Genomic DNA, 19,287 nt, shown 5'->3' with positions numbered 1-19,287 from the left:
CTTGTCGTTTGTTGATGATAGCCATTCTGACAGGTGTGAGAGGGGACCTCATTGTCGTTTTGATTTGCATCTCTCAGATGATTAATGATTTTGAGCATGTTTTCATGTCTCTTCTGTATGTCCACTTTAGAAAATTGTCTATTTAGGTCCTTTGCCCATTTTTTAAAAAATATATATTTTATTGATTTTTTAAAGAGGAAGGGAGAGGGATAGAGAGTTAGAAACATCAATGAGAGAGAAGCATCGATCAGCTGCCTCCTGAACACCTCCTCCTGGGGATGTGCCCGAAACCAAGGTACATGACCCTTCAGTTCCCAGGCCGACGCTCTATCCACTGACCCAAACCAGTTAGGGCCATGCCCATTTTTTTTTGATTGGATTGTTTATCTTCCTTTTGTTAAGTTGTATGAGTTCCCTACAAATTTTGGAGATTAACCCCTTATTGGATGTATTATTGGCAAATATGTTCTCCCATGCAGTGGCCTCTCTTGTTTTGTTGATGGTTTCTTTTGCTATGCAGCTTTTTATTTTGATGTAGTACCATTTATTTATTTTCTCCTTAATTTCCATTGTCCTAGGAGCTGTATCGGTAAAGATATTGCTATGACATATGCATCATATTTTGCTGCCTATGGATTCTTCTAAGATTTTTATGGCTTCCTGTCTTACGTTTAAGTCCTTTATCCATTTTGAGTTTATTTTTGTGTATGGTGTAAGTTGGTGGTTGCTTTTATTTTTTTATTAGACATTCATAAAAGCATAGTTCTGTGTGGTTCAATTTAAAAATGGCAAAAACACCCTGGCTGGGTGGCTCAATTGGTTAGAGCATCGTCCTATACACCAAAAAGTTGCAGGTTCGATTCCGGTCAGGGCACATTCCTAGGTTATGTGTTTGATCTCCAGTCGGATCATGTATGGGAGGCAACAGATCAATGTTTCTCATTACTTTCTATAAAAAAATCAATAAAAACATATCCTTAGGTAAGGATTAAAAAATAAATAAAAATAAAGATGGTACAATGGAAGGGCATTTTATGGACCCAACTGTCTAATAGAAATATAATGCAAAACACAAATGTGCAAGCCACACCTGTAACTTTTCTTATTAGCCCCATTAAAAAAGTTCTGAAACAGGTGAAATTAATTTTAGTAATACATTTTACTTTATCCCATCTATCTCAACTACTATTATTTTGAATACTATAAAATTTATAATTGAGATATTTTACATTGCTTTTGTAATAAAATTTCCATATCTGGTATATATTTTACACTCTAAAAAAAAATCTCTAATCAGACTGGCCACGTTTGAAGTCCCTAATAGCCAGTGTGACCGTGTTCACTGAAGTAGACAGCACAGCTATAGACTAATATAATACAGATTATAGTCTATATTACAGAATACAGACTAAGAGTCTCTGGCAGTAATCTTTTAAAACAAAGCTGCTGCGAATGTGCTAGTGCTGTAGATTGTGTTTTTCCTCCCAGAATTTCATTGTCCTTAATTGATATCATTTCCAAGAGTTAGAGAGAAGGGTAAAAGGTTAATTGCAAAGGCAGTGAAATAAATGTGTAGACTGACATTACTTACTCCTTTCCCTATCTGTAGCAGTACTTGGAGAACATCTTTGCCCCTTATATTGCTACTGCTCCTTCCTGCATTTCATCTTTTTCAAAGTGAACAGCTATACGTGGATTGTCAATTATTTCAGACGCTTTCTGTATATGGTGACCACCCACACCCGTGCAATTCTACATGGGAGAGTTAACTCTGTGAGAGAAACCTCTGGAAGCAATTTCCCCTTTGAAAACAAAGTTGGAAGTATAATTTTCCTGGATCTGCTTAGACCATATTGAATATTTTCTCCCACATTCCGTTTGCAAAGTTTAAGTATGATAAAGATATTTTTAAACTGATAGAGCACATTTCCAGAGCTCAATGCATGAACCTCTGAAAATAACACAACAAAGAACAACAAAGTGAAGACTTGTTCTTTTCTCACATCCTTATAGGCATGTCTCATCTTCTTCTTCACACTCCAGAACTCCCCAGCTGCTCATCTATAGCTTGTCCTGACACCACTACTGGGAGTGCACCTGCTCAGAGACTGGTTTAGCCTTAGGTGCCAAAATGACTTTTTCCTCTGACTTTCATAGAATAAAAGAATACATATCTGGCACCTGCTTGCAATGGAATCTCCAATGTGCTTACATTTCATGATTACAAACTGGGCTTAATGGCTTTAAATTTGAAAACAATCACCTTCAGTTTACCTTGAACTCGATTTTTATGCATAAAAATGCGTGATTTAAATATTTTGATAAAATTCGGGTAAATAGTTCAAAAGAAAAAGCAGTTAATTTTATTCACTGTATAGTTACTCTGTAAAATTAATGCGTACTTTGTGAGGACGTACTTAATGATTTCATGGTTGTTCTTTCCTCATTGAACTCTCAATTTATTTACTTACATCAGTACAGACTCATGGATTTTGGCTGTAAACTATGGGTTATAATCTGTTATAATCATCATTTATTTTGATCTTCAAGTTGCCCTAGTCTTCGCCAGTGGGAGAACCTTCAAGCTGTCTTTTGGTATATCCCATAATTTGGGGGGCAATTTGTTACTTTTTGACACAAGATGTTTTGGGCTCAACTTAAACAATTCAAACAATTTCTCTGCCCCAGCCCTGGAATTATTTGTTTTTACAAGGAATTATGGTTTCTTTTAGTGGATGGTGGTATTTAGAAATGAAGACATGGGTGCTTATTGCTAATGGGTTGTCACTTCTCTCTGGTACTCCAAGTAGACAGAGCTAAGGAATATATTTTATATTCATGCACATAAATATTTCCATCTACATTTATATCTATATACCTTGAAAACCTTGAGATCATACCGGTATCTCTAATTCCAATTCCCTTCTAGTTTTCTGCATTTTTATATTTGTAATTCCTTTCTCTTACAGTAATTGATATTATTCTCATTATATATATATTTTTTCAGTCTCCTTGTATGTAGCCAGGCTTGAACTGCCACTTCTGCCACCACCCCTACCCTGCAGGGATGCCCTTCCCACCATGCTTGGTCCTCAGCACTATATGCTGGGCCTCTCTTGGGGGCAGGGGGCTGCCATCCCTTGTATGGAGTCCCCTGTGCGGGTCTAGCTCTGACAGTCCACTCTGGCACTACAGCCCTGCCTCCCTTGTTCTGCTTACCCCCTGTCTTGGGGCTGACTTGTTTAGGAAGGAAAATGAGAGAGGAAAGAAAATCATTTTTTAAGTGGCCAGGTCATGTATTCCTGCAGTGAACATAAAATGCCCTTTTGTTATAGGTGAACTAGTAAATCTAGGTTTCCTGAGTAAGTTTGGAAATATCATTAAATGTTTGGATTTTATTCAATATATAATGAATATATTTTGTGCAGAATGTTTTAAGGTGTCAACACACCCCTTCATTCAGCTATTACTTTTGATGTGATATATTTTTCATAGCTATACACATTTAAGAACTGAAACCTACCCCTAATCATAGAATTTCCATTGTGCTGACAAGCAAATATCTAGTTACTATAATTCAATCACATAAGAGTATGTGGAATTTCATAAAAAGTATATAAATTATTTTATATTGTTTCATGAATTTTAATATCCTCATCTTTACAATATAATAAGCTGCTGCATAAGTTAGCTGAGCTCCATAAAATGGATTATTAAAGTAATCCCAATACCAGACCAGTGGGGAGAATTTCAGGGATGTTCAGTGACACAATGACAATGTGTTACTACAATGACAAAAATGAAGACATTGCATTTACAACAAGTGGATGTTTGATTTTGCAGCCTTGCCTCATAATACTGTGTATCCACATGGTGCATAATACTTTCACATTTTAAAAGATATTATTTAAAATCATGGTATTAATAGTATTGTTTTTATTAAAACTATTGTGCTTAATCTTTATATAGTTATGTTAATATGTGTGGCATTAAGAAGTAGAGAAATTGCTAACTAAAAAAAGCAGTTTAGATTAAGACCTTATGAATATTACATATACTTTCCAGAATACCAGAGAAAAACATCATGTACTGTTCTGTCAAGATAATGTGGCACTTAGTAATTATTTTAGTGGGTTTTTTTTTATTAACCTGGTCGGTAAAGAGAATAGTTTGAATTGTTCTTTTTAACAGCACAGTTCAACAATACAATGAAATGTCAATACTTCAGAAAATGAATTAATGATAATTATCAAGAATTATAGTCTAGTCAACCACTGAAAGTAGAATGCAAAGTAGGCTTCAAATTACTTTCACAGATTTAATGTTTCCAACTCATCACTTGCTTTTATTTTTTTAAAATTTTTTGAAATTTTATTGGGGTGACATTAGTTAACATGAACATATAGGTTTCATGTGTGGATTACTAAGTTACAAATCTGTATATTCCACCACCCAAAGTCAAATCTCCTGTCACCTCTTTTAGGACCCCGTTATCCCCCCCACCCCCTCCCTCTGGCAACATCACACTGCTGTTTGTGTTTCATATTCCACATCTGAGTGAAATCATATAGTTCTTAGCTTTTCTGTCTGATTTATTTCACTTCGCATAATGTTCTCAAGGTCCATCCATGTTGTTGTAAATGACGCTATTTCATCCTTTATTATGGCCGTGTAGTACTCCATTGTGTATATATACCACATCTTCTTTATCCAGGCCTCTGTCGCAGGGCACTTGGCTGTTTCCATGTCTTGGCCACCATGAATAATGCTGCAGTGAACATAGGGGTGCATATATCTGTGTGTATAAATGATCTCGAGTTTTGGGGGTATATACCCAGAGTGGGGTTGTTGGGTCATATGGTAGCTCTATTTTTAATTTTTTGAGGAATTGTCAGACTCCTTTCCATAGTGGTTGTATCAGTCTACATTGCCACCAGGGGTAAATGAGGGTTTCCTTTTTTTCCACAACCTCTCCAATGCTTGTTATTGCATTGCTTGTCTTGTTAATAATGGCCACTCTAACTGGTGTAAGGTAGTATCTCATTGTAGTTTTAATTTGCATTTCCCTAATTGCCAGTGAGGTTGAACATCTTTTTGTGTATCTATTGGCTGTATGTCTTCTTGGGAGAGGTATATTTTCAGGTCCTCTGCCCACTTTTTGATTGGATTGTTTGGTGTTGAGTTTTATGAGTTCTTTATATATTTTGGAAATTAAACCTTTGTCAGAGCTACTGTTCACAAATATTATCTCCCATCTGTTTGACTGCCTGTTTGTTTTGTTGTTCATTTCTTTTGCAGAAGCTCTTCAGTAGTCCCATTCATTTATTTTTGCCTTTACTTCCTTTGCCTTTGCCTTTGGGGTCAAGTCCATAAAATAGGTACCCAGGTCTATAAGTTTGGTACCTATATTTTTTTCTATGTGACTTAATAGTTTCGGGTCTCATGTTTCGGTCTTTGATTTAATTTGAATTTTTGTATGTGGGGACAAACTGCAATCCAGTTTTCCCAGCACCATTTATTGAAGAGACTATCTTTACTCCAATGTGCATTTCTGGCTCCTTTGTCAAAAATTATCTGTCCGTATATGTGTGGTTTTATAGCTGGGCCCGCTATTCTGTTGCATTGACCTGTGTATCTGTTTCTCTGCCAATACCATGCTGTTTTGATTATCATAGCTCTGTAGTATATTTTGAGTTGAGATAGCATGATACCTCCAGCTTCATTTTTTTTTTCTTTCAGGATTGCTTTGGCTATTCTGAATCTTTTGTGGTTCCATACAAATCTGATGAGTTCTCATTCTATTTCTTTAAAAAATGACATTGAGATTTTGTTAGGGATTGCATTAAATCTGTATATTGCTTTGAGTGAAATGGACATTTTAACTATGTTGATTTTTCCAATCCATGAACATGGGATATTTATCCCGCTTGCTTTTAATATTTAACTTTCTTCAAGTCATTAAGGTATATAAGCATCTGAAAAAAGTAAATTAAAATCCCACTGACAAAGGTACAGGAAACAGCATTGGTCAAAGATGAGATAAACCTCCTTAGTTTTATTTTCCTTAGTTTTATTTCTGGTGAAGAAAATTACTTAGTAGCCATGAAATCCTAAATGTTCAGTTTTGTTTCAGATTCTCTTGACAATGTCCCTTGGGGAAAAGACTCTATCCACGTTATTCTGCACATCAAAGACAATGATGAGATCTGCATAAAAATAGAATATTTTTTTTAAAGAAAAGTTGAAGCTCTTTCAAGTGTTAACCAAATACAGCACTCCTCCCTCATCCCTGAGGGATATGTTCTAAACCCCCAAGTGGATGCCTGAAACCACAGATAGGACTGAGCCCTATATGTACAGTTTTTTCCTACATATACATACCTGTGATAAGTTTAAACTACTCATGTCCTTTGGGACCACTAGTAGTAAAATAAGGGTTACTTGAACACTGTTATATCACAACAGTCAGTCTGATAACCGAGACAACTACTAAGTGACTAATGGGTGGGAAGCGTCAGCATGGAGAGAAAGAGGAAATATTGGGGCTACTACAAACACTGAGTTAGAAAACAATGACAGTTAAATAGAAATTTCAGTGTACTCAAAATCTGAAAATATTCCTGTCTTTTGAACCAGCATTTCTACTTCTAGTAATACGTGGACACGTTAGCAAAGATATGGGTGCAAGAATATCCACTGAAGTTTTATTATCAATAGCAAAAATAAATACACCGCAATGTCAACAACAGAAACCACCAAAAAAGTTCACCAATAGTAGCATGCTATAGCCATCATCCTGTGCAATGCTAGGCCGCTGACATCAACTGTGAGGTAGAATAATGGGTACTAACAGGGGGAAAAGACTAAAATTGGTTGGGGTAGAGCATTTGCAAAACAATGTGTTTATTATAAGACTACTTTTGAAAAAATATTAATGACAATAAAATTGAAGAGGAAGAAAGGTTAGTATATGAAGAAGAAAACCAATTGGCAGTCTGTGTGCCAACACTATTGCTAATTTTTCATTGAGGTGTGAGATTACAGAGAACATGCATTTTCAGTGATGTGTTTATGCATGTCACAGATTTTATGAGTCTGCTTCATACAAGGTGTATGCCAGTTGCTGAGGATACACATAAAACTTAAATTCTAGTTAGAGGAGATAGAAAACCTGCAAATAAATAGATTCACATTTGAATTCTGGATAAGCAAAGTCTATTACTATGAATAATAAGATATGTTTAAGGTAAAAAGATAGGAGACCATGAACAAAAAAAAGGGGAGGCAGAGCCAGGGAATGCCAGTAGCCTTTCAGAACATGGAGGTAAAAGGCTGGTAACCACATAAACCAATGCAGTAGACCTAATTTTCCGTCTATCAGTTCTAATAGTGCCCAGGACTTGAGCCCTGATGTAGGGGCTTACTCAGGTGGCTGTCTTCCAGGCCAGAGATTATTTTTGGTTTACCACTTGTTTGTGGGTGGAAACTGAATATAGTAGCTGGTTCTTATACTTTTCACACTCTATTTTATTTATTTATATATATTTGATTTCAGAGAGGAAGGGAGGAGGGAAAGACAGACAGAAACATCAACGATGAGAGGGAATCATTGATTAGCTGCCTCCTGCACACCCCACACTGGGGATTGAGCCCGACACCCTGGCATATGCCCTGACCAGGAATTGAACTGTGACCTCCTGATTCATAGGTTGATGCTCAACCACTGAGCCATGCTGGCTGGGCCAGAGTCCTATGTAAACAAAAATGTATATTCTTTTCTGTTCCCTTTATTATATTAACCTTACTATTAGGAAAAGCTGTTCATAGAAAATGCAAATAGTCATAAGTAGCATTTGTTCTTTTTACAATGAGAAAATCCTGAATTTTCAAATAAAACAGGTTAATTCCTTTTTTAAAAATCATTGGTAAGGTGCTAATAAAGGTTAGTTGGGATTTAAAATTTTTCATTAATAATTATTAATTATAAACTTCAAATTTCACACTGTCAGGACTGTCTGCTTATTGAGTAAACTAGGAAAATTTAATAACATGTTCAAAAATAACTTTTGTTCAAGACCACATCAATCAGGTTTTCTTTTGGTATTTGAGCACAATTTACAATTATAAGTCTTTAATAATTAGTTTGACCAGGCTGCTATGGTAGAGAAACAACTGAATCACTTAAGTTTTTATAACAAAGTTATTATTTTAAAATTTTATAGATATCATTTATTTATTCAGTGCAATTCAACAATTTTCTACCGAGGGCCTTCTCAGTACCAGACACATCATTGCTTATGCTCTAGACCAGCAGTTCTCAACCTGTGGGTCGCGACCCCTTTGACGGTCGAACCACCCTTTCACAGGGGTCGCATAAGACCATCCTGCATATCAGGTATTTACATTATGATTCATAACAGTAGCAACATTACAGTTATGAAGTAGCAATGAAAATAATTTTATGGTTGGGTCACAACATGAGGAACTGTATTTAAAGGGCCAGAAGGTTGAGAACCACTGCTCTAGACTCTGGACTTAAAAACTGGTAATCTAAGCAGACAGCGAGGTAAACAACAATACAAATGTTTGGGGGGTATTTATAAGTGGGTATCCAGTGATTCAGTGTTTCTTAATATTGATTGAGACTGCCTATGCTTTTCTAACCAGAGAGTCCCTGAAAAGTAGGAAAAAACATTCAATAATCTCTTCTATGCCAAAGTATAGTGGGACAGGGTCCCTTACAGGAGCAGTGAGAATCTTCAGGCTAAATTGCTATAAATTTAACACCTCTTTCTTTGCATGCTCCCTTGATCTTGCCAATTATGTGTGCCATGAAGTCCTCATTTTTCCAGCTTTGCTTTTTAGAACCAGATGCAGTTTTTTTTAATATATTTTATTGATTTTTTACAGAGAGGAAGGGAGAGAGATAGAGAGTTAGAAACATCGATGAGAGAGAGACATCGATCAGCTGCCTCCTGCACATCTCCTACTGGGGATGTGCCCGCAACCCAGGTACATGCCCTCGACCGGAATCGAACCTGGGACCTTTCAGTCCGCAGGCCGACGCTCTATCCACTGAGCCAAACCGGTTCCGGCTCCAGCTTTGCTTTTTAGAACCAGATGCAGACAACAAGCAATTATTTCTTGTTAAGAAAATACAAGTAGAAAATAAAAGACCTCTTTAAAATAAAGTATATCATCAAATGTGTGTGTATATGTGATTATGGATAGATGAGGAAGAGCTGATCTGCTGTGTGCCAGCTTCTAAGGATATTTGAACAGTTTCCATTTCATTTTTGTGTACACACACATCTATGATTACCCAAGTGTATGTACACATCATGTTGAAATATATGTACCTGGATATCCCCTCTTTAAAAATATGTTTGATTTTTAGAGAGGAAGGGAAAGGGAGAAAGAGAGAGAAACATCCATGTGAGAGCAAAACATGGATCAGCTGCCTCCTGTATGCCCCCTATGGAGGATCGAGTCTGCAACCCCTGCATGTGCCCCCTGACTGGGAATTGAACCTGCAACCTGTTGGTGCCCAGAATGACACCCAACCAACAGCCATTCTGGCCAGGGCACATGAATATCCCCTCTTATAATTCAAATCTTCAGTAAGTAAATATTTAGAAACCAGCTTAGTTTGACTAGGCTGCTATGGCAAAATAGCACAGGCTGGGTAGCTTACAAACAACAAACATTTATTTCTCACAGTTCTGGAGGCAGGAAGTCCAGGATCAGAGCACCAACATGATCCAGTTGATAGCCAGAGCCTCCTCGCTGTGTCCTCACCAGGTGGAAGGAGCTAGGGAGCTCTCTGGAGCCTCCTTTATAAGGGCACTCATTCCATTCAGTAGGGTCCCACGCTCCCATCCGGAGCATACACTAACATTCAGACCAGGGGTCCTCAAACTACGGCCCGCGGGCCACATGCAAATACAAATATTGTATTTGTTCCCGTTTTGTTTTTTTTTTTACTTCAAAATAAGATATGTGCAGTGTGCATAGGAATTTGTTCATAGTGTGTTTTTTTTTAAACTATAGTCCGGCCCTCCAACGGTCTGAGGGACAGTGAACTGGCCCCCTGTTTAAAAAGTTTGAGGACCCCTGATTCAGACCATAGCAGAAACCAGCAGTTATATCAAAGCTTAAAACAAAAATCATCAGAGGTTAAAACAACACAAAGAAAACAGCTATAGTTATGTGCTCACCAGGTAGAGAAGAGCCCATGTCACTTGGAAAATGAGTTCTGTGGGGCTCCTTAAGCTGAAAGCAGAAATGCCAGCAACAGAGGGAACGGGAGAGTTGTTCCACAATAGGAGGTTCCTGCAGAAGTTAGTCTAGTTGGCTAAGAAAAGGATTATAACATTTTCCAGGGGGGTAGGCACCGTTCTTTTTCAGTCACAAGAGTGCAGACAATTTTACGGAGTTGTGAGGAAACATTGTGCACAAGCTTAGGCCTTGGCAATTTTTTTCTTTTTTTAATCCTCACCCTAGGATATGTTTTACTGAAGAGAGAGAAAGAGGTCAGAGAAACATCAATCAGTTGCCTCCCATCTGGGGATTGAACCCGCAACCTAGGTATGTGCCCTGACCGGGAATATGCTCCAACCAACTAGCCACACCGACCGGTAGGGCAATGTTTTTTCTTTACGCCTTGAAAGAGAAGTGCACAGTGATGACTCCACAGGCTCTTACAAGGGGTGAAGCCCATCAGCCCAGCATCCTGGTAGGTGTGCACCGTGACGATGCTGCTCTACAGCTGAGGGAACGAGAGCTCAGACAGGCTGAGCACCCTCACCAACTCCACAAGCACTCACGGAGGAACGGTTCCCTGGACTTGCTCTTTCTCTAAAATGGCCCTCAAAATGGACTTGCCAAGTCTCGCTTCCCCTGGAGACAAAAACAAGATATTTTATTGCTTATTTAGGAAATAGACATGTCATAGATGAGCAGTATGAGGTGGATACGAAGTTTTTGCACACACCACTTCTGGTCTCTAAAACCTGAATTTGTATCCCGAGTAAACAGCTTTCGTGCTCTCAGAATCAGCCAGGCCACCTGGGTTCACACCCCAGGCTTTTATTCTGCCCTGCTGCTGCTACTGCCTATTCTACATCCAAATACTTCCTGAAATTACAGATTAAAAAACAAAACTCCCAAAGTTTTAAAAGGTTAGAGATTGCTTTTGTTACATTATCTGAAGTTTCAACGACAGGATTCATGCACAAAAAGTAGGCACACTTTGTACCACTAATATAATTTCATTGAAAGAGTTTATATTCATACTAGTAGATTCCTTTTTAGAGCCATACTATATAAAATGAAACTTTGGTCAGCACATCTTGTCTTAAAACATCAGTTCTCAGACCTCCAGCATTACAAAGTCTTTTGTTTAACCACCCTCCGTCCAAATCCAACGGCCAGAAGAGAAAGCACACAAACTGTTCACCCTCATGTTGGTGTCTCTTTGTCTTGTCTCTGCCTATATGCTCCAGGTGGGAGAGTTCCGAGCCCATGCTGCCGAGTGGACGGCCAATGTCACGGCTGAGTTCAAGGAAACCAGGAGGCGGCTGAGTGTGGAGATCTATGACAAGTTCCAGCGCGCCACCTCCATTAAGCGGAAGCTCTCTGCAGAACTGGCTGGGAACCACAACCAGGAGCTGACCCCTTGTAGGAGGACCCTGTCCGTGAACCACCTAGCCACCGAGAGGGATGTCTTGCCTCCCTTATTGAAAACTGAAAGTATCTATTTGAATGGATTGACGCCACACTGTGCAGGGGAGGAAATTGCTGTTATTGAAAACATTAAATAGCCCTCTCTTTGAAGAGCCTTAGGCATAGCCATAGGTGAGGACTTCTATATGCTCTTTAAGACTGTTGCTGGTAGCATTTTTAAAAATTGTGCATGAACTCCAAAAGGGGGAAAATAGATACACCCATCACGGTCATCTACCATCAAGAGAATTTGGAATTCCGAGCCAGCACTATCTCTTTGATGATGCTTGTACGGTCTATTTTCTTTGACCAGTGGAATAAAACAAGCAATGTCTGATGCCTTTCTGTGCCCAGACTGTTTTTCTCCCTTTTTCCTAATGTGCCATGAGGCTTCAGAATGAATTATAATTGTTTCTGGTCATAATGTAGCTTCGAGGGATGAGTCCTTAACTTTTCAGGGTCTACCTAACTGAGCCTAGATACGGACCATGTATGGATGACAACATTTCTTTTTGTAAATGGCAAGAAATTCTTATGCAGCCTTTTACCTAAGAAATTTTCTGTCAGTGCCTTATCTTATGAAGAAACAGAACCTCTCTAGTTAATATGTGGTTTCTCCTTCCCCGCCCCACCCCTAGGCTCACCTGCAGTCCTTTACCCCACGACTCCCATTTGAATGCCATACCTTGCTGGAAATAGCGTGTAAAATGACTGAAGTGGTGATGCCCGAAGAAGGACTAGATGCCAAATTAGATGGATATTGAAGCAACACTCAGAAACCCTAGCGTAAAAGGCACTGCAGCAAAAGAGGTGCACAGATGGCCCCTCTGAGTATTTATTTGTCTCAGGTACCAATGGTACATATACACAGTGTAATGATTACCAGGCCAGTAAAATTGGCTGTTCCCAGTCTTTTTCCTGGCAGTATTTGGAATTTATCATTTATTAATAACTACATTGTTAAAGGTGGAAGAAGAAAAATATATATCTATATATATGATCTGACAGAAGAAAACTGTTAAAAATGGATATTATCGGAGGCAATTTAAGACAATTGTTGTGAATTACCATTCTGATGAAGAGAGCAAAACAATGTGTTATGAGCACTTGCTAATAAACATTATACTGCCAGCATCGATTTGCTTTTTGGTGTATGAAAGGCTTATATGATTTCTCTCATTGGGTGACATTTGCCAGACAAGGGGAGGCGAAGCAGCCGGCAGGGCTGGGCACAGGCCTGGCCTCCCCTGGGTGTACCTCTGGAGTGGTGACTGAAGTTGAAACTGGGATCACTGTGATTTTGCACAAGGAAAATGCAGATTGCAGGCATAGTTCATCTCCGACATTAGACAAAAGGCTGTTATAGCACAATTTAAATCTTGAGAGCTTTTTGTTTGTTTAGATAGGAAAGGCCAGTAGTCCTTTTAGTTTCATTTCATAGCCTGTAACTTTTTGGATGTTTCCAAAATTCAGAAGAAATTCGGTAAAGGCACCCAATAGATTGCTACTCTTTCTTTTATTTTCATACTTAGATCTGCTGTACATTGTATATATAATTTTTGAAAATGCAGAAAGAAAATGATTTCCCTTTTACTATTGTGGGGGGCGTATCTAAATAACTGGCATTCATATTAGAGTCTTAATAATAAAGCCCAGGATCTTTAAAAAAAAAAATCTTAATAGATGCTTATTTTCCAAAATTTAAATTTAAGCTAAAAATGTAAATATTCAGTTAATTTGTTAAAGGTACTTTTATAAACTTAAATTCTAACTGAAATTTTAGAAGGTCAGGCTCTTTGAGAAAGAAAGCTACACCCATTTCCTCAGTAACTGTTCTGAAAGTTCATATGGTGGACTGCACCATGTATAAACTGTGAATTGTATTGACAAATAAAGTTTGTAATTAAAGTCAGCGTTTTCTGAGTCTCCTGCTTGCTGCTGAGAATTTAGATCTGATTCTGACTAAGTAGAACTGCAGGACATTGCTTTCTATGCTGAGTGGCTCCTTTATTCAAAAATTTCAATAAATATTTTTGATGCAGTATTACTACACTCACTAAATACATGCAGAATCTTCTTTAAAAAATATTTCTACTGATTTCAGAGAGGAAGGGAGGGGGGAGAGAGATAGAAACATCGATGAGAGAGAATCATTGATCGGCTGCCTCCTTCATGCCCCCTACTGGGGACAGAGCCTGCAACCCAGGCATGTGCCCTGACCAGCAATTGAACTGGTGACCTCTCCGTTCATGGGTCAACCCTTAACCACTGAGCAACACTGGCCGGGCACCCTTCAATTTTATATCCACTATTAGTTTTTCATTTTTTTAGGAGTAAGACAAAGTCCTTCACATGGCCTTCCTTTCGTCTACTTTATGCATCCTTTCCAGACTCCTCTTGTATTACTCTCCAGTGCTCTGTATAGCAGCCCCACTGGATTTCTCTCATTTATCACAAGGTTATGCTGATGCATTGTATGGAATACTTGTTCTCCTTTTGCTCCTCAGCCTTTTTCACTTAAACTCCTACTTATCCTTCAGAACCCAGCTCAAGTGTCACTTTCTCTGATAAGCCATCCCTGATATAAATTCAGGTACCTTTATAATATTCTTTTAAAAAACCCTGCTTCTTTCCCTAGGTCACGATTAAATGTTCATCACTCTTCTTATTTGATTTTTATCTGTCTTTCCCACTAGAATATAATTCATTGGTTTTAATTTACTAAGTTATTTCCAGATACTAGCAAAATACATATAGTACATGATCAAAAAATACTTGATGAACAAAGGAATGAAGATGAAAACAGGGATTTAAATATTGTGACCATCTGAAGAATTCTTGTGTATGCATATCCCAAATTTTCTGTTCCACAAGCATTTATCTGTCCTCTTCTACTGGCTTAGTAGTAAATAGGATACAAACAGCAATTATTTCTCCTATTAGCTGACCAAAAAAGTCAAAGCCGATTTAACTAGACAGACTTGCAGTTTGTCATTATATACTCTTACTCCTTATGAGCAAGGGTTTCATTATTTTTTACTCCCAACTTTTGGCTCACAATATATACTATCAGAGCTTTTCAAGCATAATCTAATCTTGAAAATCTATTTAGAAATTAATTGCAAAACAAATTTGCTAATAGTACTAAATGGATGTCTTTTATTAGCAGAGAGCAAAATGCACATTTATTATCCTTGCCAAATAAAATTTAGCTTTTTCACACTTAAACAAATTTATAAGAGTCTGGGAAGAAATCCATTATTAGGCACATTTTGAACTATATCCAACAGAGAATGTTAGTCACTTACATGGTATAATTTTGAAATTAACTCATAGAATAAACATTGGTTTTCATTTAGTTGATTCCTGACTTTGTAGACAGTATCCCTTTCACACTATCCTATTAATACTGAGTAATATGTAGATGATTTGTATTATACTGTTTTGAAAACACTTTAGACTTTTAAATATTATGGCATTAGACTGTATTAGGCTGTTTCTGTATTTTTATTTAAAAATTTAAATAAGCCCAGCTGGTATGCTCAGTGGATAGAGCATGGCCTGCTGACTGAAGGGTCCTGAGTTCGATTCTGGTCAAGGGCACATACCTCGGTTGCAGGTTCCCCAGCCCTGGTGGGGGAGTGTGCGAGAGGCAACCAATTGATGTGTTTCTATCACATCAATGTTTCTCTGTCTTTCCCTTTCCCTTCCACTCCCTCTAAAAATCACTAGGAAAATATCCTCAGGATAGTATTAACAACAATTTTTTTTTTAAACAGGCATCCGTAAGTGGTAATGTCTGGACCATATTTAAATTTTATCATGCCCAAATATTTCAGAGTTACATCTAACCCATCTTGTTTCTCAGGTGCACCAACTCAGGGTTTCTACATGCATTGAGAAAGTTGACTTTAATATTGCCACGGTCTAGATATATACAAGCAGATTAGCCAAGTGTATGAGTCTCTTCAATGATTACATTGTATGTGCAAACAAATGGTTTACTAAGTCAATATTTTTCAAGAGCCTTTAATGTGCCAATCACTAGATATACTCAGCCAAATAAACATCTGCTGTCAAGGAGATGGCAGGCATGGGTGGGACAGTGACATGCAGCACACATGGAGGAGTCTGCCCACTGCAGGGAGCCCTGTCAAAAGGCTCTGGCCTTTTTATGGACAGGAGGCTGAGGCAGAAGGAAAGGGGGAGGGGCTAGCAGCAGAAAGCTGCTGAGTCAGGGAGGAGAAAAGTGCCTCAATAGGCCCTAGTAAGGAGGCCTCCAAGTGCTGGCACCTGTGTCGAAGCTCTAGCCTGCAACTCCATCCAGAAAATCCCAGTGTGTCGACTGTGGGAAGGGCAGTTTCCCCCATGATACCAATTTCCCTCATGACATTGCGTATGGCTGGGCCTGAAAGATCACGTATAGCTCTTGGCCTGTAATGATCTCCAACTTTAAAATAGGGAATAATGTGGATGGATTGGTGCTTTTAGATTTATCACTCGGGCGAAAGTGTGGAATAGGTGCCGAGGGGAAAGCTGAGATGCATGGCAGAAAGTCAGGGGACCTGTGGGGTCCCTGAGAGAGGGATTTCAGTCTGAACCATACCAGGGCACTGGATGGATGCTGGTGCCTTTTGATAGCATTAGGGGCATGGGCTACAGAAAGAAAAGGAGAAAGTTTGAAGGGGAGATTGATACTTTGAATTTAAGACACCTATGGAGTCACCCAAGTGAAAACCGTTAACGGGCAATTAGAATACTCAAATGCACTCAGGCCAGGAATCCATGTAGGGAAATGAGTGTGGGAATTACTGACATTAGAAGTCTGCACATTAATAATGACAAAGTGAAGTCTTCACAGTCAATGTTGATAATAATATTCTAAACGTTAATGCAGCCCTGACCAAGTAGCTCAGTTGGTTGGAGCATCATTTTGTACACCAAAAGGTGGCTGGTTTGATTCCCAGTCAGGGCACATACATAAGTACTGCAGGTTCGATCCCTGGGTATGGTGGCAATTGATCCATGTTTCTCTCTTACATTGATGTTTCTCTCTCTCTAAAATCAATTACACACACGGTGTCCCCAAAAATGTATACACATTATAAAGGCAGTGTGTATTAAAATACATTTCATTGTATACACATTATAAAGGCAGTGTTCATTAAAATACATTTCATTTTCAAAATGTAATAGAATCTAAAGCTATCAGTTGTGTATACATTTTTTGGGAGACCCCAATGGCTCTTAGTTTCTAGGCAGCCAAAGTGAAAAGTGAAACTTTTTCAGTTTAGCCCCAAAATTTGTTCAATCTAAGGAAATGAAACCAAAGAATGAGGAGAAGTAGATAAGTTGCCTGCAATTCCTTCTGAATGGACTTGAATTCAAGCACTAGAGAGCTCCCATGATTAGATTAAATGGAATCAAAGCCATTTTTGACATTGTGGTCTGAAATTCTTACAGTGTCCATCTGTGGGCAACCATCATAACCAAGGGAAGTGGTTAGCTAGTAAGCAGTTCCATCTGCTATGCTTGCCACAAGCCTGCATTAGCTAAGTCTGCATTTTGGGGGTCAGTTGCCTAAGAACAAGCCTTTCTGAAAACCCTTTTACCCTGAGATTCCTGTAAATCCTCTTTGAGCCTTTCTCCCCCTAGTTCCCTGAAGAAGCCTCCTGCAATAAGGCAGTCTCCCTTAAATAGGTCCTATTCTCATCCAAATCCAAATAGCAATTTCCTGCAGTAAAATGAGGCTGAGTTTCCATGGAGGAATTAAGTACATTTCCTATTAATTTGTGAATGCCCTCCACATGGCAAGGCTGAATTATAAAAGCTTAACATTTGTAGTTTGAAAATTTCTTGCAATGGGCAGTGGAACATGACCAACATTACAATGAGGGACTCTAATTGCCATGAGTTATTTTGGCAACGGCTCTTTGCAGAAAAATATCTATTTAATCAAATCTTGATAATTTTCTGCCAATTAGGTGTAGCAATGCCCTCTGCACACTGCAGGAAATGCTCCGAAGATCAAAGATTTGGAAATGCTTTTCACTTCAGTGCACCACTCAGTCTAGTGCATCTGGGCTTTTCCAAATTTCTCTAAATTGACTGCTCTGAAATTGTTACATAACCAAGTGAATCTGATCTCTTGTTAACATGACTGTGAAGAATCAAAGCTCTATATCAGTCTTTCCCAAAAGTATTTAGTGAAACACTACCCTTCAGGATTCTTTGGGGGCGAGAGGGGGAGGGGAAGAATGTTTTGTGGTAAATAAACAAAACAAACAAACAAAAAAGGGATACATCATACAGTATATCCAACTCACTTAAAGATCCACAACTAACATCAGTAAACTATAAAGGCTTTGAGAAGTCCTATAGTTGATAGCTAATTACCCCCAAACTTTGCAGCCTAAAACAAACATTTGTTATCTCATCAAGTTTCTAAAGACAAGGAATGACTTACCTGCCTTGCGTAGACTGGCTCAGGGTCTTTCAAGAGGGTGCAGTCAAGCTGCTGGCTGGGGCTGCAGTTATATAAAGGCTTGGCTGGGGCAGGGGAATCTGTTTCAAAGATGGCTCCATCACATGGCTGTTGGCAGGAGGAATCTGTTCTTCAGGACATACACCTACCTCTCTACAGCACTGCTGAGTGTCCTCACAACACGGCAGCTCGCTTCCCAAAGAATGGGTGGCCTGAGAAAGAGAGCAAGCAGGAAGCTACAGTGCTATTTTTGGACATATTTTGAACCATCACAAATGGTTTTAATCCATCATTTTCTTTACTTGACCACAGAAGCTTTGAGCGTGATACCTATTACCATAGCTAATAATCCTGTAGAATGAACCATAATTGGGGAATTGCTATGTTATACTCTTTTTATTTCCCCTCGAGGAACCTCTGACAGCATTCCCTTGGACAATTGTTGAGGAATTATAAGTATATGAATCTTCAAAATGAAAGCAGAAGGCAATATATGCACAGATCTGTTAGACACCAATTCTCATGATTAAACCAACTGGACATCATTGCATATTTAAGAAAATCATTTTTGGTTTCAGGTAGAAGTTCAAGCTTTTCACAATGTGAACTAATAAAATAATTCTTGGCCCAGCCGGCATGGCTCAGTGGTTGAGCATCAACCTATGAACCATGAGGTTACAGTTCGATTCCTGGTCGGGGCACATGCCCGGGCTGCGGGTTCAGTCCCCAGTGAGAGGCATGCAGGAGGCAGCAGCTAATCAATGATTCTCTCATCATTGATGTGTCTATCTCTCTCTCCCTCTTCCTTCCTCTCTGAAATCAATGAAAATATATTAAAAAATTTTTGGACAGATCTTCTCAGATAGTTCATAACCATTATACGTACTTAAAAATGTAAATCTCTAAAAAGAAAGGAAAACTGGTCATTAGAGGTATAGCTTATATTGATTTCCCATAAGTGAAATGCATTCTGCCTTGCTCAATATTTAAGTATGACTTTCTTACATGCTATATGCATATACTTTATCATCAGGAAATATTTTCTATGACTAGATATACAATTCTAAAAAGATCTACAA

The 19,287-nt window shown here is 38.5% G+C and overlaps 1 protein-coding gene across 2 annotated transcripts in view; it reads left to right on the top strand.

Annotated features, from left to right (window-relative positions):
• Window positions 1-12,858, top strand: part of KCNK2 (potassium two pore domain channel subfamily K member 2) — a 93,388-nt gene extending 80,530 nt beyond the window's left edge. Inside the window, exons 7-8 of one of the 2 annotated variants that reach the window (XM_023754751.1) lie at window positions 11,505-11,856; window positions 12,363-12,858. In XM_023754751.1, the coding sequence (XP_023610519.1) occupies window positions 11,505-11,822 (318 nt within the window). In that variant the 3' untranslated portion in view covers window positions 11,823-11,856; window positions 12,363-12,858. Of the gene's footprint in view, window positions 1-11,504 lie in introns of both variants that reach the window. The other variant, XM_006089873.3, reaches the window with a different exon arrangement.
• Window positions 12,859-19,287: the final 6,429 nt, after the last annotated feature.

Source organism: Myotis lucifugus, unplaced genomic scaffold (assembly GCF_000147115.1).
Source record: "Myotis lucifugus unplaced genomic scaffold, Myoluc2.0 scaffold_65, whole genome shotgun sequence".
Taxonomy (NCBI): Eukaryota; Metazoa; Chordata; class Mammalia; order Chiroptera; family Vespertilionidae; genus Myotis; species Myotis lucifugus.
This window is presented reverse-complemented; position numbering and strand designations above follow the sequence as displayed.